The sequence below is a fragment of the Megalops cyprinoides genome, chromosome 1 (genome assembly GCF_013368585.1).
Source record: "Megalops cyprinoides isolate fMegCyp1 chromosome 1, fMegCyp1.pri, whole genome shotgun sequence".
Classification (NCBI taxonomy): domain Eukaryota; kingdom Metazoa; phylum Chordata; class Actinopteri; order Elopiformes; family Megalopidae; genus Megalops; species Megalops cyprinoides.
Genome location: NC_050583.1, coordinates 20,733,048 through 20,760,489, shown reverse-complemented (window position 1 = coordinate 20,760,489; position 27,442 = coordinate 20,733,048). Strand labels below are relative to the sequence as shown.

General features: G+C 37.9%; 1 protein-coding gene across 4 annotated transcripts in view; it reads right to left on the bottom strand.

Annotated features, from left to right (window-relative positions):
- Window positions 1-27,067, bottom strand: part of ca10a (carbonic anhydrase Xa) — a 157,396-nt gene extending 130,329 nt beyond the window's left edge. For 2 of the 4 annotated variants that reach the window (XM_036540371.1, XM_036540400.1), the window contains exons 1-2: window positions 26,883-27,067; window positions 25,644-26,068 (exon numbers count right to left, since the gene is read on the bottom strand). In XM_036540371.1, coding sequence (XP_036396264.1) covers window positions 25,644-25,704 — 61 coding nt within the window. In that variant the 5' untranslated portion in view covers window positions 25,705-26,068; window positions 26,883-27,067. Of the gene's footprint in view, window positions 1-25,643; window positions 26,069-26,155; window positions 26,237-26,393; window positions 26,453-26,882 lie in introns of those variants that run through there. The other 2 variants (XM_036540390.1, XM_036540380.1) reach the window with 2 other exon arrangements.
- Window positions 27,068-27,442: the final 375 nt, after the last annotated feature.

Below are 27,442 nucleotides of genomic sequence, written 5' to 3'. Positions count from 1 at the left end.
TGGATGTTGTTTAATCCCCTTACTGGAATAGAGAACTAACTCAAGAAAAAGCTGCAATTTGGTAGGGGGAGAGTGGGTGGATGTGAGAATGAAAAACAGCCTCTTACACAGAGACCTTCCAGTGGTTTGTGTTTCTCACTAAATCCAAGGCTCTTGTTACCTAGGTGTGTTCTTTCTTTTCATTTATATTTTATACATCCCAAAGTGCATGTTTCCTTGTAGGGAAAACTATTCTGCAACACAGCTGAGAGGATCAATTACACACACATTCCAAAAATCAAAATTGGGAACTGTACAAATTTACCAAAAACTACTAGCCATTGCTGTGATAAAAAGCCACTTTAGTTTCCCTGTTATAATCTCATATCTGATTTATTAAATAAAATATAGCCTCAAAGACTACATCTTGCTAAGTTCTAAAACATGTTAACTACTTGTCAACATATGATATGCTATAAGGCTCTATGGTAGGACAATTTCCAATCCTTTTCAATCAGTTGGTGTTTACTGACTTACTGGTTTGACATTTTTGTCTGCAACAAATTTAATGTCAACATTCACTAGCTGATGACTCTGATAAGTGTAATAAAAACAAGTAAAGAAAATTTCTTGGCTAAAAAGCTTGTTTGTTTCGCTTGCTGTTCGTTTCCTTATCTGAAACTGGTTCATTTTGAAATACTAGTGGGGAAAGCAAGGCTTTAGTGGAATTCATTTGGGTAAATTAACAAATAACAGTCAATATATGACAGTACAACTGTTACTACTTGTAATAATAATAATGAACTGCAATTATATACTTTAGATTTGTGCAGTCTATAGCCAGGGAAGCAAGTGTTGTTGCCCTACTATTCTCATTCTATAACTTATTTGTCCACCTTTTGATTCCAGCTTTTTCACAATTTATTTACAATGGAAGACAAACTGGCCAAAATGGATGCCTAGAGGCAGAACCAAATTACTGCAAAATCAGAGTGGCTTCCCCAGTTGGAACAGGAAGATTTGTTAACAATTACTTAAAAATTGAATGAATGATCTCAGTGGCCTGTAACCTTAGAACTGGATTTTGAAAACTGCTGAATTATTGCATTCTTTCTACAAAAAGGCATGCCATGAAAATACAATAAGTACCAATCATGTAAATTTGAGCAACATATAATTTGAAAGCAAAGGGCTTCATATATCATTTGACTGTTTCAACAAGTCCTGACAGAGAGAATATCCTAAGAATTACCGTCATTGATTACTTAAATATATTTCAGGTTAAAATAAAAATACTAATTAAGGGTGTTAGCCTGGGGAGAAGCCAACATGCAAAGTGCAAATTTCTGATTACATAAAAAACACAAACAGCAGAACTAGAACTAGAAATGAAAATAATAAATTGGCATATCAGTATTCTAAGTTGACTAACATTAGTTATAGGTACCATAAACCCACAGTAATGTAACAAAACATTATATTTATGTATGAAAGCATACAAAATCTCAGAGTCTTTATTTTCCTTTATTTTGTTATGTTTGTTCCTTGGTTTAACAAAAGCGGTTAGTAATACACCCCCTCACAAGCAAATGCTGATTTTGGTCATGCCATCATTCACTTTCTCTTTATTGTCCTATTAAATTAATATTTGATACCTAGTAAAGCTTAAGTGTCTAGTCGTTAATAAAATCCAACTTTGACACTTCTATTTTGGACAAAAGATTAGTTCATGCAACCAAAGGATAAGGGTCTGTTTCCTGGCTATGTTGCTCTAGTGTTTCTGTTCTCCACTGATGACATCCAAGTCGCTCTGAAGCGAGCTCTTGGCCTTGTACCCACTAACGTTAGCTGACTTGATTTCTCTGGTTTGTAATCCTGCAACACAGAGCAATTGCAACATTGTGAAAACTATAAACATCCCTGAATCCCTGCATGTGTACCAGTCTTAAATGACATTTCTAGTTCTTAAATGACATTTCATTGCAGACCCAAACTAAAATGGGAAATTGCACAGATGCAGAATCATGGTTGCACATCCACTGACCTGACAGTCCTCAGACAACACAAGGACATTTATCGGTCCCCCACACCCCCATCAGGCAAAAGCCATCTTCACAGTACTGATCAGTAACTACGCAGAGCCATTTTAGGCAAGTTAATTCATGTTAATTCAAGTGCTGATTCTTTACATTCAAAAATTTAATTAGCAGTGGTTAGCTAGTTATCTTAGAGCAGTGCATTTTCAGTGTTTCTTGCTCAGTTACTAAATTAACTTTGATAATATTTTTAAATGTGCAAATTGGTACTTCAGGAGCAGCTAATAGCTAAGAAACAGCCACAATATACAGCAACGTTATAAGCATGTCAGTCAGTGTGCGAATTACCCCTGTATTTTGCACCCTGATGTCAGTGTTATAACCAATTGCTGCCTGGTGACCTTGTGTGCATTTGTACTGTAAAGAAGACATCTTAACTTGCCCGAAATCTACAAGAATTTTCTTCCTTAGAATCTGACTCGATACAACGACATATAAAGTAATTAAAAAACTTGACCGTCTATTAAAAAATACAGGCGAGTGTTCTCTTGGTAGCAGTTTACCATTGTGGACAACAGTGGTGAGGGGATGGGAAATATCACAATATACAGTGTTAAAACACGGCAACCATACTGTCTATTCGGTCAACCAAAACTGATGATGGCAACCTCATTTAGAGGTAAGCGCTGAGCCCTGTAATGAATCAACAAAAGTCATAAGAATGATGTGAAATTACATATCGCCAAGATTGTGACTGATTGATTTGCATGGACTGCTATCCGTATGCATATGAATGTACTCTAAACAACTTGGGTTGGCACTACATAAACACAGCCATTAATATGCATCATAACATTAATATTCATTGACAAGTGGTGCATGTGAATAAATCCTTTTCAACTACACAGAAGTTTGTCATAATGTTGTATTTGTGTTGTTATATGCAAATTCCTTGGCTCTCCTGTGCATTTCCATTTGGCAGTTGTTTGCTTTATAGGTGTGAAAACGTTTCCAGACTGATGAGCTGCATTCACTCCCCATGAAGACATTTTGGCATCCACGAGTAGAATTTCCATGGACCCTCTTTGCCCCAGCTCCAATATTACAGAGATTAGCTTCCCTTGCAGAGAAGGCAAGAAGTTGTGTAGCACATGGTGACAGGCTAACACGTCACAAATATCACAGGCCAAAAACAATTTAATTTGCAATTACTATTGCTACTTTTTCAATTAGGAAAACTGTCTACACAAGAAATAATCTGTACAGAGGCGTATTACCTGCCAGCTAATTGTTCATTGGCTAATATTGACATTGCTAGCTATTGATCTTGCTGGATAGTTGCCTAATTGTGTTTCCACAAGCAACGGATAGGCCGCTTGTCAAGTCTATACTTCACTTTTTTCTATACTATACATTTTTCCTTTTATACAACCTTTTAAGAACTGCCAACTGTACATGAGCCTCTTCTCACAGTGACATCCTCTGCAGTTGCGCAGAAGCACTGCAGCAAGGTGACTGCAATCCTCCAATACACTCGCGCTCAAGACAAAAGCTTTTTTCGCACTAGAAGTCCCACAGTGGGCCACAGTAAGGCAGGTGCTAATTAGAGGACAGGCATTAGGCTACTCCACTAACTGTAGCTAACTAACTAACTCCACTACTCCAACAACTGTAGTGTCTCACCCCTCAGTGTGTTGATTCACTGTATTATGGAACAGTTACCTCCATTTCGGTTATTATTTGACACATTTTATCCATTAAACATTAAAAGAAACCATCTAATTAACCATGGGCTCAAACTGTGCAGTAAGGAGTAATTTAATGACATTAAAATGAAATGAAAATGCCATTTCATTTAATGACATTAAAACAGAAATGACAGTAAATACCACAAGTTTACTATTGTCAGTGTAACACAGTGTCATTATGTTTGAGATTAACAGCATATTCTTAATATGTAATATTTATGTTGGTTTTTGGATGTATGAAACCTTTTCCCAATAGTGACAAGATAGACAAGAGCACTTTGTGTACACCCCCCCCCCCCCTTCACACACACACACACACACATTATGCATCTCATCATTTAAGGCTTTAAAAGTACATTTAGATGATGGTTTTTATATTCAATGTTTTGGTTTAAGGTCAACAACACAATATTATTGTGAGCAAAACAGCATCTGTAAGATGCTAAGATCACTTCACAAAGTGAGAACATTGTGAGAAGGATTGGGAATAACCAGTAAATAGGTTCTGTTGCTTATCCAGAGGCCCATTTGCAATACCAAAGGTGAGATTCCATAGTATATTTTTATTTCAGCAAAGGATTCCATCCTTGTTATACATTTATTTACTTAAGCTCTTCAAAAACACATACAAGGATTGATGTCAGTTGCCTAGGAATATGATGTCATCAATATACAAATTGCACAGAGGTTTGAATGCAAGATAAATGTCTGAAAAAGCAATAAAGCTTATTTACACCCCACTCTACCTTTCCAAACATGTGAAACAAAGTGTATGCCTTCAGTGCATTCACTCAATAATACAGACAGCCACTGTTGCCAGACTACTGAAAGCTTGTTTTCTTACACTGTTTTGTACATGGATCTCCTGTTCAGATGGTCATCCCTCTGAAAGGCAGCATGAGGGAGTCATCAGCAGACTAAGGATAATTGTGCTTTGCATCACAAACCACCCTGGACAGAATGGCCCCACAGTGGTTCACAAAAATGGCACTTTTGTGTGATGATGCATGTAATTGCATGAGTGCAGTAAGTGGTACGAAGGAAATCAGGGACTCCGTACTTGTCCAGAAACTACTGCTTATCACCATTTCACCTATTGGGTATTTAAGAAACGGTATATTCCACGCAAGCACTTCCCTGCCTAAGGCTGATATAGCATGATATAAGAGACAATGGCTGCCACTTGGGGGACTTGCTAGTATTAAACAACCCCAAGCTTTGAAATGTACTGATGGCAAAGGACTTGTTGAGGTTGGTAGAGTGTTCAGTTCATTACAACCAGCAAATATTCTGTTACTGTTTCTTTTTTTTTTTTAAGAAAAGGGGTTGTGTATTTGTAGAACACCTGTGTATATAGAGAACATTAATCTTTATTGTTATTGAAGATTCACTAGAACTGCAAGATTATTACACTGCTTTTATCCAGCTACATACATTGTGAACATGAATATTGTGATTCCAGGACTGCATTGATGTGACTGATGGGCAGATGGGTTAATTACCTATCCCACAGAGATTAGCCCATCAGTCACATCAATGCAGTCCTGTAAACTTTGGTTGTGTCATTGGTAATTAACCAATGACACAACCAAAGTATGACCCTTCAACTTTGCATACTGTAAATGTGCTTTATTCAAAATTGTTTACTGATATATGTGAAAAATCATACATAAACCAAAACATGTAACAATATCATAAAAATACTGATAGATATTAAAACTGTTTTTAAAAATTAAAAAGTGTTGTGATATCACAGACAGGATGTATTGAACAAACACTTGCATTTGTGTTGGAATACCTTTGGCCTGGCAGATTTTTAGGTCCACTTACATAATAGCACACCCATACATTTCTGCCATACCCTGAAACAAATGGTCACAGTTGCCTGTTGCCCCTACAACCGTGATAGGGGAAATAGTAACATTGTCAGCTATCCTTAAGAACTCAGTCAGCTTTCCTAATGACTGAATGCAACAACTCTGCCAAAAAAGATCACCCAACTCCAAATAGTGGTGAGTAAAAAACTGCGTTATTTGTGTTATCCATAAAAGTTGTGGCCCAAAGAAAGAAATGTGGTATTACAAAGTAAGAACACTTAAAACAAGCAGAACAACTACAGGACTAGTAAAATAACCATGCCCTATGTGCAGTGTTTTAACTGAAAATAGAAAAAAATCCCACAAAATATAAGGATTCATGTAGTAATTGATATCTATTGAAATAACAATATTCCTTTTCAGTCTCCTGTCTTGTCTCCTTTAAAAGTAGTTGTTTGCTTGTTATCCAGTGATTAAGTCCATATTTAAGTCCAATGAAGCTTTCATTGAACTACATGTAACTACATGTAATTTTCAGCTCGTAATACAGCCACTTTGTAGATCACCTCCAGTATTCATCACAAACACTTCTACTTTAACAATTGTTATGGTCTGGAGTGGATGTGGGGTACAGAGTAGGTCTGACCTCCCCATTGTAGGAACATGAACTAACTTTGAGAATTTACCCATATAATATATTATAATAATCCTCTTAGAGGGTTGGCAAAGGGACTGGTATAGTTGTCGATACTGTCCATACCACAACATCTCAATTTCAGTACCTCTGGCTGTTCTGTTTCTCTTTTTTCTCTCCTTGTACCATCCTCTTTACAAATGACCTTGAAGTATACTGTGTAATCACTTCCCCCATGATTGCTTAGTCTGAAATTCAAACAGTGTCATCCTGTTTTCAGTGATGATAAGAATCTGTTTTCAGTGTCTCAGGTCATATGTCTGCTAGGTATTATCATGATAACTACTTTCAAAGTCTTTCACCTTGTCATCATCAGGTAGTCAGAGTGGGAGAAACAATAGAAGATGTGATAAATTAGTTCTCAGTCTTTGTCCTGTTGAGACTTCTGCTGGACTGCAGCCATTTACCAATGGAGCATTGCAGTAAACTAGCATTGCCTTTAAAAAGTGTTTTCCTTTCACAATAAGCCATTTTATAGTTTACACTGAGCTTTTGGATTCACTATCAGCTGCTGGATTGGTGTTTGAAGGCATAGTTCTTGGCAAGCCTTTTGAAGACAGAGCAGCTACATTGTGTGCCATTATCAGAAACAAGTGGTCACTGGTATTCTGTGTCTAGCAAACACTGCATGCAGATACTCCACAATAGCAGCTGAGGAATTGGATGTCAGTGTAGTCACTTCCTCATCTCTTGAATAGTAGTCTACTGTGAGGGGAGGTTTCTGTGTCTGAGGTTCTGTGTCAGAAATCTGCCACAGATAATCAGGGAGCATAGCCAGTCAAAGAGGTTCAGCTCAGTTCTTACAGATTTTTCTGCACTTCTTGCATTGGTTGACTTGCACCACCAACTGTGTCCTTAGTCCTGGCCACCACAGATCCTTTCCCTTTTGCTGATACATTGCTTCACTTGCTGATACTTCACCAATGCCTTGGTGTCCTTGATGAAGGTGACAAAGGATTATATCTTGCAGAAAGGCAGGTGTAACTATGCTGGTGCCTTTGAGATGTAAGCCATAAAGAACTGAATGGCTGCATCTCAAATTGCACACTCACATACTTTATGGTACACTGTCAAGTACTTCTTGGCCAGCTGATACATTCATACCTGAGAGTATGGATAGTACAGTATGCTTGAACATACCTGGATATCATACTATAGTCACCAGAAAAAGAAGCATGAATAGGCTTTGCACTATCTAAGAAGAGATATCCCAGAATTCATTGCAAAACAAACGGGTTGAGGCAACATAAGCCATTTGACATACCATCACGTAACTTAACATGGCAGTTAAAATATTATATCTTTCTAGCTAGCCTCTACTACAGCTAAGGTCAGAATTTGTTCATTTAGACATGCATTGATATGTTCACAATTGACACCTACTGAGAATGTGTGTACTTACTGATGTGTATTGAAAGCTTTTGTATAAAGTACATAGTACACAATATGTTTGCATGCAGTATGATAATTTGTGATTTGGGACACAACTGAAATGTCAAACTGATCTCTGTCAAGCCAGTTGGCCAGGGCTTGACATTTTATTTTGCCCCGGTTGCCCATAATGGCAAACTATGCAAAAAAACAAAACCGTTTTTTATTAATGTTTCCCCTCTCACTGCCCTAAAATGGCAGTCTGCATTTATTTCTTCTTCTAATATTTCTTCTCACTTTTGCAGAAAACCCAACAATAAAATAGGCTGGTATCTCTTCCTGTCCTTAAAACCGAACAATATTTTCATCTGCAAAAACTACAGCAGTTGTGAATTGCATGTGTGAAATTCTTGTTGTAACTGCTTAATCTAGCGAATTTGTAATTTACACGTTTGCTGCCAATCAGTACATCAACACTGTGATTGGAGAGGCCAACACATCTCTGATCTGTGTGTGTCTGCACTGTGTGTCACTCTTGACTCACACACACTTAAATGAAGCGCCATTCTGCTGACCAACTTGCAGTTCTCAGCCCTGCCATCAAACAAACAAAAAGTCCTTGCCAGCTATACATCTGTCTCACCACATATTGATGAGGTTATTTACAGGCGAAGAACATCTCTGACAGGGAAGGCATTACACATACAGTATATTATTTTGTATTTTTTTCCACTCATGCAGGCTAATAGCTAAGAAATAACCTAAATAAACAGTATCCACTTATTCATGCTACTAGCAATTGGCACCTTATGAGTTTGAATTGTTTTTCTTTCTTTTTTTTTGATGAGAGAAATCTACAAGCATTTTCTTACCTCAGAACAGTTTCAAATTTACTGGGTATTATTATTTTATAGCTTCTAAAATGTTATTAACCCAAAGAGAAGACGTTTTCATTTGAGCATTCTCTTCTCAGCATTTTAATGTTGGGCAGTTGTGGCGGGGCACCGCTTCCCTGAAGCATGCCCATTGTCTCTTGATGGTAAGATGCACTTCTCTTGTTGGGAATGTTCGTTTTGGTGAGATTGACACAAATCCATGTCATCTGATGTCCCACACACCAGTCTGATAGTCAATTTACTTTTGTGATAATGTTAGGATTCACCACTATGGACAGCACATCTTTTAACTTCCCCATTAAAGATACTGGAATTATTTACTCTGTAGCGAGAGCATATGGTGTTGCTCCTGATTTCACATGAATAGGGTATTCTGCTTTTATCTCCTCTGAGCCTTTATCTCTCCTTGCTATGAGTTTCAGATTCTCAGTTCCATTTCTTCCTGGTAAAGGTGCAAAAGAGATCAAGATAAACACGATGTTCTCTTCCACAGTTTTCCCATTTTTGTTGATTGCAGTGGAGAAGACACCTTTCACATGCAATGTCTTTCTTCAAGGCCTCCTCAGTACTTTTGTAGTCTTCTTTAAAGTGATGTCTGTTTTCCTTGCCAGTAGCATGAAAACAGATGAAAAATACGGGACTGTACTTCAAAGGAAAGTACAATATCAACTCATTGTTATTATTATTAGCCTATTATTATTAGAAAGAGAGATGACAACCTACAGTGATCAGAGAGTGCTGTGTCAGACCAATCTGGACTTGAGCTTTCTGCCGGTCCTGCATTTTTTGCCAGCTGTAAACAAAACTGGCAACAATAAACTGACAAACACCAAATGTTGGGCTGTGCGTCTTATTTGTTGACCGTAGTTGCCATTTGGAGTTAATGAAGTATATAGCATCATTGCAATACTCAACAACATGTCCTTGGTCAAAGTGAAAATGCCTTCTAACTTCAGTGCAGTCTGAACTTTATTATGCAATTCTGGTGTGGCAGGCTTGGTAAAGTATGGTAATGGTTAAAATATTTCCTACCTGGGAGCCTGTAGTGCTCAAGTTAAAGTCAGTGCAAGTTATTGTTAGCATGCAGGTGACCAAGCTCTGAATGTTTGGTATCCTGCAGTCCAACAACAGCCCTATGCCTTGTAAATACTTCTCTCAGACTCCCATATTCACAGTGTTCTGACAGTACACAAAACAGTGATGAAGTCATTGATGAAGATGATGATTAGTTGCATTTACACAGAACTTTTAAGCCTGTCAAGTTTTTCATAGCACTTTATGTTGGTGTGGGAGTAGTTGACTTCAACCACAACCAATGTGTAGCACCAAAATGAGTGATGCAAAGCAGCTATTCTGTACCAGACTGCTTACCAGCAGCTGAGGTGGAGAGGGATAAAATTATTTACCCAATTAAACTGGGGGACAGTTAGATTGAAAGAGCCTGAATAGGAGTTTATGTGGGCCATCAGGGATGCCCTGTCTCTTTGCAATAAATGCCATGGATCTTGACCACAGTGAGTCAAGGCCTCAGTTTAATGTCTCATGCAAAAAAATGGCATCTCCTATAGTGTCCCTGTCACTCCAGTGGGGCAGTGGTGTCCTGTTTGGTCAAGAGGCTGCTCCCTACTAGCCCACCAACACAAACACCATCAAGCAGCAACTTAGATTTCCCAATGCATATCATGCTAGTATCCTAGACTGGTATGGTGGCTGGCATAAATTCCATTGGCTTATCTGGATCTTGGCTTCTACAGTTAATTTTAGCACTTTCATATATTACATTTCTTTTTCCAATAAAGTACTCCCTGAATTTATCCTGTGTTATATCATACACTTTGAACTGAGCCTCAGTTAACCCTGATCCACACAGAATGTTGTCACCCATGAAACAGATCAGTGCATTAAAATGGTATACATCAGAGAACTGAGAGAAGTTTCTTGCCGCTCTATCTGCAAATCTCAAATGGCCCAGGTCATCCAACATGTTCTTTTGGTCCTGGCCCTCAAAAACATACATTTTAGACTTTTTGGCACAGCAGCCTGGGTTGCCTACTAAACGTTTCCCCTCACCCTGCTCTTACTGCATTTTGCATATAGTTGTACAGTTCGGCAAGTTAGCCTGTTAGCTTACAGTAAAGTTCTCTCCTTCTGAAAGTAGAGCAAAAAATAACAGCCTTACTGTGTTTCTACCCTCATCTGAGCTCTAACGTGACCTGTGACCTCTGGTAGGCTGTTTGATGACAGGGTCAAGCCACTTCTGTCACCATGTTTTGTTTGCAGGTGAGAGGGGCACAAAGTATGTCTGGACTCCATCTTGCAAGAACATGAAAATGTGTCCATGTACCATAAAAAACACTCCTCCTAGGTGTTGCTAGGTGTAGTGCTTCAGGCAGTCATATAGTTTCCCGTGCATGCCACTACAGTAGCTAAACTAATATTTGTATTTTATTTCCTGTTTGTAATAAGATACTATACAATACAGGAGATGAGTAGGTGTTTTTACATTACACCAGATGTTCAGTTGTGAAAAAAATCATATTTGTGAGCATTGTGCTACCTTTTCCACCTTGCTTATTTTCCTGTCGTGTAAACTGTGGAAGAATTTGTGCAGTAAGCTTTCTTTCCTCACAGCAGTGTATTGTCCAAATTTGCTTTTTCCAAAAACGCTCTATTAAGGACAAAGTGGCTTCACAAGCCTCACAAAATACAAGGCAATAAGAAAAGTACAGATGATATCATACTGAGATGCCAATGAGTGATTAATTTATATGTATATAATAAATACTGAAGTCTTTATGCATAAAGTGAAATATCTCAGAGAAATTCATACATCTGGACAGCACCACCTCCACATGTGTACAGTGAAAAACCAGGACAGGCCAACATTTCTGCACCAATAAAATATGTTTTTGCTGCCTCTATGCTGACACAGATCAAAATAGTGACAATATATGGTTGAATAAATAGTTTTTTTTTTTTTTTTTTTAATTTTGGAAGGGAAACAAACAGGTGAGCGGGTTTGATTTACTGTCACTTCATTCTGCTTCCTTCCAGTTTGCCTTGCATGTAAGCCTTTGTGTGTGTGTGTGTGTGTGTGTGTGTGTGGGGCGGGGGTGTTATATTTCCTCTGGCACTGGATCATCCACAGAGGTGGGACTGGTCAGGAATTGTTTTCACTGTTGAATTGATAGCATCATTTTAGAGAAGGGGTGTCAGGTCCTTTTTGCAGTCTCAGGGAGACAGGCCATTGTTGGCCTGAGTTCATAGGTGGTCATGACCCTTACATTCTGCACGCAGCGCAGACTGTCTGGTGAGTCTAAATTCCCATCAGGGGGTGTGAAAAAGATTTCAATGATGGGAAAGGGCAGACGAGGCAGTTTACAGTAAAGAGTGACTGTGCTGCATAGCCTATTGTCCTACCATCATTGATACGGAAATAAGGTGTTATCTCTGAGCTCAGAAACAAACCTGACAAGCATAGCATCATTTCAGAGACAAACATGCACATTCTTAAAAATGCAATACACGGCCCATGGCATTTATAGCCCCCCCAGTTGTCCACATTGAGACTCTTTTTATCAAACAAGCTGTCATAGGCACAAAAGGACAGCTGAGAAGATTATATTATCTAAGTGTTTTATAAGTATTTTTGAACTTCACACGACTTCATACTTTAAAAAATCTCATTTTATTGTTAAAGAAAAAATAAGACTCAGAACATTCCCCATCACCTCATGGGTATACTTGTCGAAAGGCATCTTCCGGAAAATATGGTGAAGAGTGTTTAAGAAGCAGTAACAATTTATCAGCCATATGCTCTCTGAGGGGTTACTTGTAATAAGACAGAGGAGCTCTGAAACAAGCTCTCAGACATCTCCTCAGAAGCTGCAGACACCTGTGAACACTGCAGAGGGTCTGCCTTCACATGCTGTGAAAACAAGGTACCGGTACCTCTATCTGAAAAACACAATTATCTGCCACCATTGTGCTTTACAGCGGTTTTTGCAGCATTGGACAGTTACAGTGGACAGTACAGAACCATATACCTGTTCCCTGCACAGATCAAGTAGAAGACACACGTAGGTGTTCATTCTAAATAATAAATTATTTAGAAAATCTGTTGTACTTTTGAATAATGTGATTGCTTCCCATAACCTCAGAGATCCTTTTTAGAATATATTTAATATTAATCAATATGTTTAATATTTATCATTTGTCATATTATTTTGTGTTGTCCATGTGCGTTTTTCAAGAAAGATTCCTCAATATTCTGGAATACTGAGAGAGCTGAAGAGAGGTATTAGCTGCAACACAGTTAACATAGAGACACATATGGGGAAGTAGCATCACAGGCCATCCCAACAGCAGTACCAACAGTACAGACCTGCAAAGACTTACTGCCTCATCCATATAAAGCCTGGCTGCAGCCCAGTAATACACTTACAGACATCAGCAAAAAAAGAAAGCCTTCGATCCATAAAGTGAAAACACAGCAGGACTTTGGGGAAGAGTGGGGGGAGGGGTGCTGAGGAGTAAGAATATGATTAATTTCACCTGCTTCAAATCGAAATCTGACCTAGAGTAATTATCATCATCGGGAAGGGAAGTAGAGCAGCAACGGGAATCTATAGCCTAGATCCTCCAGCATATTGATGAATGCAAAATGACATCAAACCAGTTGCAAAGTTGGCCTGAAGGACTCATGCTAATCCCCCTGCCCCCAAAGCCCCATAAACGACGGATCCAATGACCTCCTAGTCAACTTGCCTCACTTATCTGTAAAAAACATATGGCATTTTGCAACTTAGCATCATCGCTGGATTTGGACATTTTGCAGATCTTAGTTTCTACCAGTCTTGGTTGGTTGAAAAGCATCTGTTGTATAAGACCCAGTTCAGAATTCTAGGACTGAACTCAGTCAAGGAGTCCAACTTTCAGTCATGAGGCTTTTTTGTAAATCTGAAATGCTGGAGTGACATTTTAGGGGTTGGTTTGTGATCTCCCTGAACCTTGCCTTGGTTAGTATGATCAAAATAATACCTAATATATTTTATTTAAAAAAAAATCTACTGGACCCCAGAACTTATTTATTTTTATTTTCAATGTGTTTGTGGCCTTCAGATTAATCATTTCAGCCTATAATGTGCCAGGTACAATTAAGCACCCTGGGGGCTTTCATAAATAATTAATGAGTACGATTAACAATGAGTCCAGATTGGTAATTTGATGGCTCAAATAACTTATCTGAGGGAACTAATTATTGGAAAAATAATCAGTTCCACCCAACACAAGTGCAAGGAAATGGAAGAGGGCAAGCTACTGCTTTTTCACTCTTCTTTGATTCTCTGTATAGAGACTTGATCACTGTCTAATGAAAATGTAATGCTGACAATTTCACTTTGATCAAGATGAAGAAATAATGAATACTCATTATAACCCATCAGCATTTGCTAAATTATGTGACTACATTCCAGATAAACACTTGCTCATTTTTAACACTGAGTAAAAAAGAATTAAATGTAATTTCTCAAAGAGAAAAATTATCTGTAGAATGTTCACACAAATGCCATGGATCTCTGTTCAGTGAATACTGTGGGTGTACATAGTGCCATCAATTTTACTTAGATCTTTGTTATTCAAGAGTCAGAGTCAAAAGATCAAAAACATCTTATAGCAGATTAAAAGAGCATGGCCTCACAGTGCTGTACAGTATGATCCAAAAGAGCACAATCTGACTGTGCATAAGCCATGCTGTGCTTAAATGCCATGTACAAGTCTGATAAAGGCTGTAATTAAGTAAAGAGGAGCTCATCTGAAAATTCAAACTGACTCATTTTTAGTGATATTGTTTGACTCATTGTATCAAAAGTTGGTCACGTTAATTTTCTGGTGGGTCAGAGTGTATGCTACCCACCAAATATGCTAGCAGCTTGAGTGGCCTAATAATTCAATTAGCTGTGCATAATCCTGTTAATACCCCAGCATATTTTGAAGGTAAATTACATATTTTACTTAAGGGCACTCTGTCAATCAATAAATATGAAATTGAGTTCATAATTAGATGTTGAGCTGCACACAGTTTCCTTGCATATTATTTCCTTTATTTGAGTTACCACATGAACTGCACGCAACATCTATTAAAAAAAATCCTTTCAATAGATTTACAAGTGAAATCATTCAAGTTTAACAATCAGTACATTGTAATGCTGCTGGGTAGGGCTGGGTGATCTCCTAATATTTAATGTTAACGGGGAGCAATTAATGATGTTACCGGGGTGTAATTTTCAAATTTTCCAAATTTTTAATAACATTACAAAAGATTGTATGTAGCCTAATCATTTGCAGACATTAATTCACTAATTAATTTGACTAAAGTATTATTTTATTACATTAGATGTTCAGCTGTGCACATTATTATATTGTAGTTAATAATAATTGGCATATCTTCCTAATTCATAGAATTCTACAAATCATAGTATTTGCAAACCTTAAGTTACAAACCAAGTTGACAATTCCCTGTTTGTTTGCAGCTACTACTATTCTAATACTATTACATAGGTTGTGCGACTGCTACACCCATGTTTCACACAGGATGCTTGCATATGAAGCACCACTGTGTTTCCGGTCGTCTTTGCAAGTATCTGCAAAAGATGTCAACAAGTAACAAGAGCACTTGGAGGTCATCGTCTGCGTCAGAATCGGATCGGGAGCAGACACTCCTGATTGAGTGGTAGGCAGGATATACTTTACTAAGACTGCCATTCCAGAACTTTATAACAAAGTGCACACTAAGACTACAGTCACGGGAGCTGAAAATTTTTCTCTGACCAGGGACATACTGTCAAGTATTACAATGATGCCATATATGTCAGTAACAGCGCACTTCATCGACTCTGAACGGCAGCTGTAGTCAAAGTGTAAGAGGCACTGCCTGAACATTTGGTGTTTCCTGGTTTACTGTTGCCACTTTTGCTTACAGCTGGCAGAAAATAGACCTGCAGAAAGCATAAATTGAGATTGGTCTGACGCTGCATTCTCTGATCACTGTAGTTAACGCTTCTTTTTAAAGTAATTACAGTAATAATACATGGATTTATATGGCTCTTTATTTTGGACTACAGCCCTCAGTTTTCTCAAAAAGTGCCACAGCCTGAGAAGTGAAAGTTATTGTAAATGTAGATGATAAGCCAGCATCATGAACACATGGGGAGCTGATCACTTATTAAAAAGATTTATTTCTTAGAATTTTCGATGTGAATATAAAATTGCCAATACACCTCTGCATCGCTGCTATCATCATCCATTGCCACAACCCCAGTGCAGGGAAACAGGCCATGCCGTGTTTTTCAAAAACCCCAACAGAAACAAAGCAACATAGGTAATACATAGTTCATTTTCATATAATTGACAAACAGAGCCATTAATATTCATCACTGCGTCCAAGCAATCGGGCAGCTCAACCATGCAGAGTGAAAGAGGGAGAAGTGAAAATGCCATACATAAATGAAACTTGACCTTGCCGACAGCTGTGCTTACTGAGTTATGAGATAATTATCTCTCACCCAGCACTGTTTGAGGCATTAGATAATGGATACAGCTGCCTTTCAGTTATATTTTGGGGTTTTGTCTCAGGAAGACACATTCAATCATGTCAAAACATCTTAAACTGGTTTCCAAAATAACATGCAGAGATGATAGGCCAGCTTTGTGAAAGCTTGTGCTCACAGCGCTCTTCATCTTTTCTGTGTTGTGCTCACATTGAGAATTGGGCTTCGTGAATTTCACTGCAGAAAATGCATGCTAATGAGAGAAACCACTATCACATTAAATTAGGAAACCAAGTCAAACGGCCTCTGGGTGGTGTCACTATCCTCCACAGAACTTTGTAGTGGAATGTGTTTTCAATATACCACCTATGAGCCATACATTTTGTCTTATGGCTTATAAATGTGAGATGCATTTCACCCTTCCAGTAGTCTTGTTATGGTAATTACTCCCTTTATATGGCACCTTTTAAAGATCTCAAAGAACTTTACTGGGTGTGGTGGGACACTGACCTAGATCACCACGAACATAGAGACATAGACATAGAGACTAGCCATTTTACACCACAACACTCTCCACACATTGGCTGAGGTGGAGGAGAAAGGCTTTATTCAGCCAGTTAAACTGGGGTAGAGTGGGTTGCTGGATTGTGACTTTGACTACGGCACACCTTACTCTCTGTGACAAGGGCCATGGGAACTTTAATGACATTAAAGTTCATCCCATTAATAACATTTCCGATGGCACATCAGTGCAACGGAGCATTGGTCTCTAATTAGTCCAAAAGGCAGACTATATTTGCCTGCCAACATCTCTTCATAAAGCAACCTGGTTTTCCAATGAATCTCCCATCCAAGAACTAAGTGAGCCCAGTGCCACTTAACCTTGGTTGCTCTGAAAATTGTGACCCACATTAGAAAATGTAGCAGTGTGGAATATCTAGTGGAATAAAATCCAAGTGCAAAAGAAACATCACTGAAACATTCAGTAACAGAGATGGGTAAGAAGTGAGAGAGAATGCCTCTTTGTAGTCAAAGACAAAAATCTATACCTGAGGACAGCAACTTGTAGTACATTAGCTATTTTAAAATGAGCAGAATCACATGTGATCACCCTTCTGTCCCCCTGTCTTCACCTTGAGGCTTTCCTGTTTGTTTCCCACCATCTTACTACAAGCCCTTATTCGGCTAGTGAATTTCCTTTGCAGAGACAGCCAAACAAGGCTGCATATTGGAGAAAAACAGCAGCTCAGTGAAGCACAGGTAAAAGACATTCAAAACTGATTGATTCATATTTAACTGCTTGCATAAAAGAACCATGCATTTCTGGTAAGCTGTTAGCTCTTAAGAATAAGATAGTAAATTTACATGTTTATGTTCCTCAAACCTTTTGATTTGTTAGACAGCAGTGATTCATTCTTTTGAATTTGTCCAAAAAAATTTAAAAGGCCCTTTGTTTTCCAAAATTCATTACTCGGTTAGCTTGTCTTAGAGTTTGATGTATCTGCAATAGAATACCTGTCCAAACAGCCAGTGCTAAGAACAAATGCTCCCTAGAAGACATCTGTACAGTTTTAACAAGAGGCTGTTTTTAGGTCTAAAGCTTCTCTATTCCTCAAACAAAACACAGGTTTAGAAACTGCATGAAAAGCTCTGAAACTGTAATATATGAATAGCTACATTTCATTTGTTACATTTTGATTAAAGGTCAAACAAGATTGGATGTGGTCTAACTGTTGCAGAAACTGAACTGAAAGAAGTGATGCCCCTTGAAAGTTAATTCTATATGAAATCTTAGATTAAATAAAACACCTGTATATCACAAATACACTTCAGGGTATAAGCAGTATAACAACTTCATCACAATCTAATTGCAACAACTTGAGCAGCCAATACAAATATCATATGTGAGTCCTTTTGCTAGGCAGAGATATGTTTTGCAATGGAGAATAGAATTTTTTTTTTAACAGAACTCACAGTAATGAACAAAAGAGACCTGCATGGAGTAGTTAACAGAAGCCACTTCTATGCCCTAAAATGTTACAAATTCAAAACATTTACTAGGTTTGAGTATACTATGCATACTCAAATCTCTGTGGTTATAATCTGAGGCAATTCTTGTTTTTTTCTCTACACAGGACATTGCATGTGCAGTAAAGAGGACATAACCAGAGATACAAGTATCAAATTTGGACCCATGCACATGGCCAAAGCTCATTAAACATGCCCAATTCATTGCTCCACACAAACATGTTGAAAACACATTCGTTCTCATTACGATGGGAAACAAGGCAGTTACGAGGCTTCAGAATGACGCACCAGTAAATTTTTAAAGATCTCAGTGCATCTCTCCAATACAAAGCAGATTACAAATGAATTGTGCCCCTAATTACTACTTTTTGAAAATAGTGGCAACGGTTAGTAAACCCCTGGTGCCATGCAAATCCTTTGGATATAAATTGTAAAATCAAAAATTCAAATAAAAAAGAATGAAAAAACAAAACATGATTTCACATAAGAAATTTGGCTTCAAGTCTGGCAAATAACCACTTACATTAGATTTTTCCAGACTGTGGGATGTTTGAATGTGGGATTAAACTCTGTAATTCTGCAAACTACAGCAGATAAATGATACAGAATGGTACTAGTCAACAAGGACCCACGTTAGTCTGAATGCTGTAGTAGATAACCACTCAGAATAAAAATAAAATCCCAGCACTGAATATAGATTTGCACAGGATTATTAGATTAGCAGATGGGTATTATAGAGACAATGGAGAGTTGTAGTGCATCCGGACCCATGAAGCCTTTAAAGTCATCAGAGTTCACTCACATACTGACCAAGGGCCTTATTACTCTTTACAGGTTGAGCGTACCTCAACTCAGGTGTTTAGCATTCAAATCATGTTTACATCTTGCAGAAATTACTGATGCATCTGAGGAGAAAGTGTCTGCCACCTGGGTCGTGTTCTTTGGCAGGCACATCACACAGTGATCCCAGTTGGACAGACTGGGTGGCTGCGCATGGGGTGACAGTGGTCACCAGTCACCATGTGGCCAATGCATGCAGCCAGTGGCCAGCGGAGAGGCGCCAACACATGGCGTTGTCTCGTTTCAGCGAGCTTGCAATACAGGACACATGGCTGAGTTGGAAAGGATCGTTGTCCTCCCATGACACCAGGCCCGTTCGCTGCCAAATGACAAGTGGGCTGATCTGGGCTGACCTTAGAGAGACACACACACACACACACACACACACACACACAAACACACACACACACACACACACACACACACATGTGCACCAGTGCTTTATCACTTATTTCACTTTCTACTGAAACCATTCACATGATGTCTCCACAGCACATTTTATGCCCCTACTTTCACAAATCGACACTTGTTGTAGGTGGTGAGAAAATATTAATTAGGCATACTGGTAGAAATTGCCTATGGAAGCTTTATTTTCTGTTTTGGCAAAAAGAAATAAAGTGAAAAGCCTGGAAGGAAAGCAGAGTCCTGTGAAAAATAACACATCAGACTTAAAAAAAATGATGATAATGATGACTAACATTTTATACTGACACTTCATAACAAAATTCACTTAAATGTTACATCTAGCTATATTTTAAAAAATATTACCTTTAAAAATAGAAGCCTTTAAAAAATGGAAACAATAATACATGGTCACCTATTGCATGAATGTGAACAAATAAACAAATTAATCTAAATAACTAACAGATTATGGACATTAATTCCCTTAATCTGTCAAGCAAATGTTATTTCTAGATATAACAGCACACTGGGACTACCACAAATTACCAACTATACTTTAAAGGTAAAAAGGGAAGCCACATGTAAAGCATTACATTAAATTGATAAATTAGGCCACTTAGTACCTGTGCTGGAGGAAGCATAAATAGCTCCCTTCACATATGCAATGCCAGTATAAATTCATCCCTCTTAATAAATAAGAGGAGCTCTTTAACACAATTGAATCTGGCAGTCAGCTTTAATTAATAAAGTTCCCAGAGAGTAATGGACTGAATGTTACGGATTAAGATGCGCCATTTTCCTTTCAAATGGTCAGAAATGCTAGGGAGCACTTACAATAAACAAAGATGTGTGGGAAATTATGACAGGAAGTAAGGATAATGACAGGAAGTAAGGATAAGATTCTTGACAGTACTGATAGTACTGTGTCCTCAAACAGACCTTGCTCTCAGCTGAGAACTGTCTCATTGTGGAACTGTACACATCCTGTCCCCGTACTGTCGCCATACTTACTGTACGCACTTTTGTAAGTCGCTTTGGATAAAAGCGTCTGCTAAGTAAATAAATGTAAATGTAAATAAATGTCTTGAGTATGTTCAGTGCATTTAAAAGTGCTTGAAACACTGGAGCATTTGGTTTAAATAATAATAACAATAAATAAAAATTAAAAATTACAATGCATTTTAAGATGTAAATACAGACTGAATAGCTGTTGTTTCCTTTTCCATTTATTCCTTACAGAAATTCACAAGCTGTTCTCCTTAATAACAGCAACAGTAATGCAAAATGTGTCTGTATGGATATGTATATTGGGTTACATATTTCTTTTCACTTATTTTTTAAAAAACAAATTGATAAAGAATTATTTTTCTCCACACAAGTTTAACAATTACAATAAATACATGAATAGATTCTCCCATTTTGACACCAACTGTAATAAAACATGTAATGGTCATAATAGATGCATTTCTACATGACATGGCCCACAAAAACTTTTGAAGTTTTTACACTTAAAGTTCTACTCTACAGCAAAGGCCTGTGTTAAAACTACATAAGGTAGGTACCAGCTTTTGCCAATGACAACTCCAAAGGGATCAAAATAAATCAAAGCAAATATCACGTGTTTTTCTAAACTACAATAGGTAAAAATGGAATTATGCATCTGAGTCAATGCGAGAGTGACAGTGAAAGTCATCACAATAATTAAAATTGAATCATATTGGTTAATTCAGAATATGGCATATGTATTTTTGTACATCTACACATTTAATTAACAAAGTCAATGTAGGATAGACTGTACCAGGTAAGATAATATACACATAAATATGACTTAAGGATTTACTCCTACAATGTCAATGTCGTGAAGAAAAAAAATCAGCCTACTAATTCTGGTAGTGAGCAGTGCAAATGAAAATAAATTGTGATATACAAGGTCAGTCTGCTTTCTTGTGCTAGCCTGGTTCCAGTTCTGTAGCATCAAAGGAGGATATTTTATCTTGAGTCACAGCATTATGGACAGTCACAGTAGATGGACACTTGACTTATTATGCTGAACACAATGGTGGACAATACATTTATAGCAAAGTATGTCAGGGTGGTAAGAGACATGAGCTTAATAGTGCACTTACTGGTATGCATATAAACTGATAATAACACCTCTTTGAATGTTTTACATTCTTAGAGACTGTTTTGATTTGCCCATCTTAAAAGCTGTTGAACATCAGTCGTGCTGAGGATTCAACAGTATTCCTTCAGCTAAAGGATTTTGTGACAAGACCAGCGGGCTAACGGATAGTGATTAATAGCACTGTGAATTTCAAACTTGCATATGCAGTATATTGTCTACTTAAATCATATCAAACACTTATGCTTTTTTATATACCAGTCAGCATCACATTTAAGTGACAAAAATAGGTAATCACTAATAATGTACTGATAAAGAGGTATGAGCAGCTGTCATTTTTGTCAATCCTTCAACAAATAGAATATTTTTGTCTTGCTTATTTTTCCCCCAATAAGCAATGCACTTGTTACTGTTTGTACGCTGTGGTTCTGGCTATTTAATGGTTATTTATTCTGATTATTTATGATGAAATATGTTAATTAATGATGACAAGAGGTTTTTTTTTTACCTTTTCAAAATTGATATGTATATATATATATATATATATATATATATACATATCAATTTTGAAAAGGTAAAAAAAAAACCTCGTGTGTGTGTGTAACATACTGTAACCAACTGTACTGTATCCAACTTCCAAACTGGAATGTTTCCACAGAATAATGAATAGACCTATTTGAAAGCATAGGCTTTTCTACATTAAATTAATCAAAATTAACATTCACTGCATTTTCAGTACCTAGTGTTTTGTAGTAGGTAAGTGTCATAACACTTCACAATGTTAGCACTGTCTAACTAGCTAACTAAGTTTGCTGTCTGTCAAGTTAGCTAGCTCATAACAGGATCTAACTCTATGCTATTCTTAGGCTGATTAGCTGAACGTATTGGAGAATCAGATGTTCTGTGACAAGGACAATGACATTTGTTCATAGCATTCCTGATTATACTAACCTAGCAAGCCAGCCAACATTAACTTGCTTGTTGTTTAGCCAATAGAGACAGACATTTAGTGATTTAGTGAAGTGACAAGAAGCTGAAATGAAAATTTGTTAATATATGGAGAATATGTGTATTTTAGGTTTACTAGTTTGCCGAAATTGAAATTGAATTTGCTGGCAAATGGAATGGTATGATTAAATATTTCAAAATGTAGACATCAGTCAGTAAAGGTGTTAGGCTGAACCCTATTGCCCCGGCATCTCTACATTGAGGCAGGGTTATGTCATTACTTGACTGTGACTAAGTGCCCCCCAGCAGCAGGGCATTATTGGCGTCATCCTGGCATGTTAGGGTTTGATGATGCTGGTCAGAGTTCTTTGTTTCAGTGCTACCTGCATAGGAAGCGGGTGTATGGCGGTAAACTGAGGATTATGATCAGTTAGCAGTATCAAGTCAGGGCCCAATCAGGCAGAGCAAAATGCTCCTTAAAGTCAAGCCCTGCAATTTAGCTTAAAATCATCATCAGGTGGGCACTGCTACCCTCACTTGTACAAGAAATCAAGGAAATGGTAACCTACTCACGTAAGAATTCATACATCCAGTTTATCCACTAAGGTTCTTATGGTTCAGTAGCTTTATAAATATGCAATACATGTACAGTCAGTGATGTGTGAGGAGGATTTTTATGTGTATTATGTTTTCCTCTTATTCTCCATCCTAAAAGGGGAGTTTTTTTGGTGACACTTTGTCTTCCTTTGATTGTTCTTCTGTGGCTTTATGTGTCTGATCAGCAGATCAATAAGGAGCCAGATTACCCACACCTGTTTGGGAGACTGGTCTGACATAGTTCTTTTGTGGGATGTTTACAGTGATTTCTGGGACAATGTTCTGTGTTTCCTTACAGGAGCTGCTCCTTAGTTTTCCCTTTCCCAAGATCTTATTTTACCTCAATGGCAAACACTAGGTGAACATCTTTTCTAACTCCCAAAATGACAACTAAAGGGCTTAAGTGGTAACTCTGCATTTCAGATATTGTGTCTTGGACATCATCACTGGTAATATTGTAGTCAGTCAGTAATATATCTGTGAAGTAGAGCCGCCAACACACTCCTACATATTAGCTCTCCCCCTTTCTCAGAAGTATTTTTTGTTCATGCCAGATGGATGGAGCTCATTTGCATGAATATGCCATCCTAAAAAAATGAAATTTATACAACATTTAAGAGATTTTTCAAACATTTGCAAACATAGTTTAAATACACATGAAACACTTATAATATATTTGACGAATTTAACACACACACATACACACACACACACACACTATTAATTAACACAATTAATTAAGCATTTATTCTCCCTCACATATGTTAGATTGGAACAACATAATTAGTATAATATTGTGTATTTTTAACATTAATATTGAAAAATATAGAGACAATGAAGAACTCTGTTAAATCTAGGATAAAATGGTGATATTAAGAATGACTGCATGATAGTGTAAATGAATTTTCATATTTGGCGCCGCATACGGCACAGACAAACTGGCCCATCCCCTTGCACAAAATCGAGTTCCTGTGCATTCTGAAGTTGGAACAGCCCTTAAAGCTACACTGGCTCAAATGCAACTGAGAAGTGCCAGATCTCTTATCGTAATAAGATTAAATGGGTCAGTTCGCAAAACGTTGTTTTCCTTTCTAAAAATATTAGAAAATACAAAACAAACCATTGCAGACTATTGCTATTTGATGTATGCGATAATTCCTGAACCTCTACTACCTAAAATTGCGAAAATCCAATCAAATTTACAGCGGTGTTTGACACACGCACATATACATTTTTTTTCCAGGGGAGAGGGACGCACATGACTCTGCAGTGCCGCGTCCATGTAGTTTTGACGTAATCGCAGCATTACAAGCTCAGATTGATCTGTCTGTACCCGGTTTACTTTCATTTGGATTCAAGTGGGTTGTATTTAAACAAATAAAAAAGATTTCAAACTTCAGCGTAACATGAAAAGGGCATGTAAATACATTCAGTCATTCAACATATCGTACAATATATCAAAACCATCAACTAATAATGGAAAGAAACGGACGAGTAAGGATTCAACCGCCTGTACCTGTATTACTACAATTTTATTGCCAGAGACATCGCGTTTCAAAACTCTTATTACCAGGGCATCGAGTTTCAAAAGTCAATCACATCGCTTCTATGCAATGCTCTTAGCCTAGAAACTGCACATTGATCGTATAAATGGGTTCTTTTAGTATCTAGCATATCATTAAAGTGGCTTGATACTCATGCGTACGATACATGATGGTAAGTGGTAATGCACTGTAGTTGTCTAATCTTTAAAATCGACAAATCTGCGAATATCGGAACCAGATCAGATATGTGGGCTAAAAAATCTGGAAACTGTGGGAAATAAAATCATTCAGTTTATCTTTTCACTGACGTCTAAGCAGATTTGATCGCGAAAGAGAGATGCATGAAAACCTTATAATGTTACCTGATAGGGCACACATATCGTACAAATATCAATTAAATACATCCCAAATAAATCACACTGGGAATTAAATGACCGTGACGCAAACTACACATATACAAAGATGTATAAGTTTATACTAACATGCATACATACATTCACACATGAAATATTCAGTACATTTATAATCGCCTTTTGGTTCACTGAAAACTGGGCAACGCATGTGTCAAGTCCAAACGTCTATAAACCCAGAGCAACTGTTCAACCTGGTGCCAATAAAAGTTGCATTATTACTATAATCTTTTTTAGAAGCAAATGCAAATTTGCATGGTAATTCACATCGCTTACAATTTACCTCAGACACAATGAATTAACCCATTTAAACAGCAGGGACTGCGTACAGTGCTCTCACTACCACTCCACTCTCAGCTCCAACTCGCCGACCCCCGATATTTTTCATAAATCTCTCACTATGGTGTTTTATTCCCCTCGTGTTGGTGCATCTTAAATTTCACCAACCTTTGTTTTCAAGAAAGCCAATGACTATGGATTATAATACATTCTTAAATAAGCTTCATGGCCAACTTTTACATCAGCAAAACAGCGAGGAAATGATTTAGCAACTTTGTATCATTTTAAATGTTCTTTTTCAGTTTGGAAAAGCTGCTTCTGGGTATCATCACTGTGATTAAGTGTGTGAACTTCACACACGCCGCAGAATGGATAGAAATCTTACCTGATATACAGACGATGAAATTAGCTTGAAGAATAAGAAATATTTCCCAAATAATATCCATTCTCCGTCGTTCATTCCAAGTTCATTACGTACAGAAAATGAGGATCAGTTGCAGACTCCGAGAGCTCCTTGTCTATTTCCCGCTGCACACCTTCCACAAGGTATTTCCCAGATCAGACACATAGCACATTCATCTCGAAGACATGACGCCACACTTTCCGAGCAATACAATCCCAGAACGACCGGACTCCAGTCCAACAGGAGAATGAACAAATATCCTCAACACAGTCACAAGGTATTGAAAGTATTGCTCCGATATTTCGCACGGATCATGTGAATTTAACCCCTGCTTCTACTGCATCCCACAAATTTGGTATCAATCCTACCTCTCAGACCATGGCAATGGTCATGGGTATTTGGTGACCCTGAAACGACAAAGTCAAACAGTGAACACAGGTCAAACATTTACATATGTGGTGAAACATAACTTCAACAGAGAGCACTGTATTCACCTCAGGTTCGTTGTAGAAGCACGCAAACACATAGCAGGCTGTACATACAGCTGCAAGGGGGCGTGCTTCCTTCTGATTCGGCGTAGTGTGCATGTATTCAAAGCGCGCACACGAACACGAATACACTCACGTACTAACACACACAGTTTTAGACTCTCTTCAGTGGTATTTAATATCATTTTACTTCAGAGAGGGGAGAGCAACTGATTTTACGTCATATTAATATTGTGACACTTACCGTTGAGTTTTATACTTCTTCCACACCTGCGCAAGTGAATTAGCGACGGCGGGGAAGAGTCTGCTGTCCATTTATTGATTAACCCAGCACCAACCGCACAATGATAACACTATTTATAATACCGCTAGATATGTTCATCAAACTGTAATTTCGTTTCTTGACCGGAAAGGACAGCCATGAAGTTACCCGTTAGGACAGTAGCATCATCACACTTTGCAATACACTACACTACCTACTTGAGCGCATAAAACCATTTAAAGGCACTATACCGTTCAAAGACAAAATTCCGTTGTGCAATATTTTTACTGCATGCGTTCCCCAACTCTCTGACTTCTTCCACTTGTCAATACGGAAAGTTGAAAAGATGTATAACTCGTGCATATTTGAGTCATTTAAGCACGACAGACACGAACGAATGCTTTGGTATCTACTGTAGATTTCCAGTACCTCAGATTCCTAGCACGCACGTCATCAGATTACTTTACTCACCATTTACAGAAAGAAATACAGAGACGACATCAGTTCTTCCAACGATGTAACAACAAACCAAAACAAAACGTCTGTTTTAACGGACACGGAGTAGCAAAAATGAGAAAGTATAACTTCCAAACTGCTTTCAGAGCAGAATGATAGCGGTATAGCCCTCTTTCTCAGTGCCGTTGGAGTTGAGGCTGTGCTGCAGTCGGATGTTTCGGGATGCCACGGGATCGGAGCTGCGGGAGATAAGCAGCCTAAGAGCGCGCAGTCCCGTGCTGAGGTGCGCGTTCACGAGCGCAAGAGGATGCTATGGTGCACGCTTCTCAAGGTAGGAGTGTAAGCCAACACTGCAAAGGCTCATACATGGATGTTTCCATGAATCAAAGCACTGATTCGCAAGAGGATCATTTGCCATAACCCTGAAACTAGTGGATTGGGATTAAACTACGATAAGAAAACTGTTACATTTAGTATTCCACGTTACACCAATGATATGGCATTTTGGGATTCCTATAAGTTCCAAATAGTAAACAACATTTTAATTGAAATGTAATAGGGTACAATATGTTCGA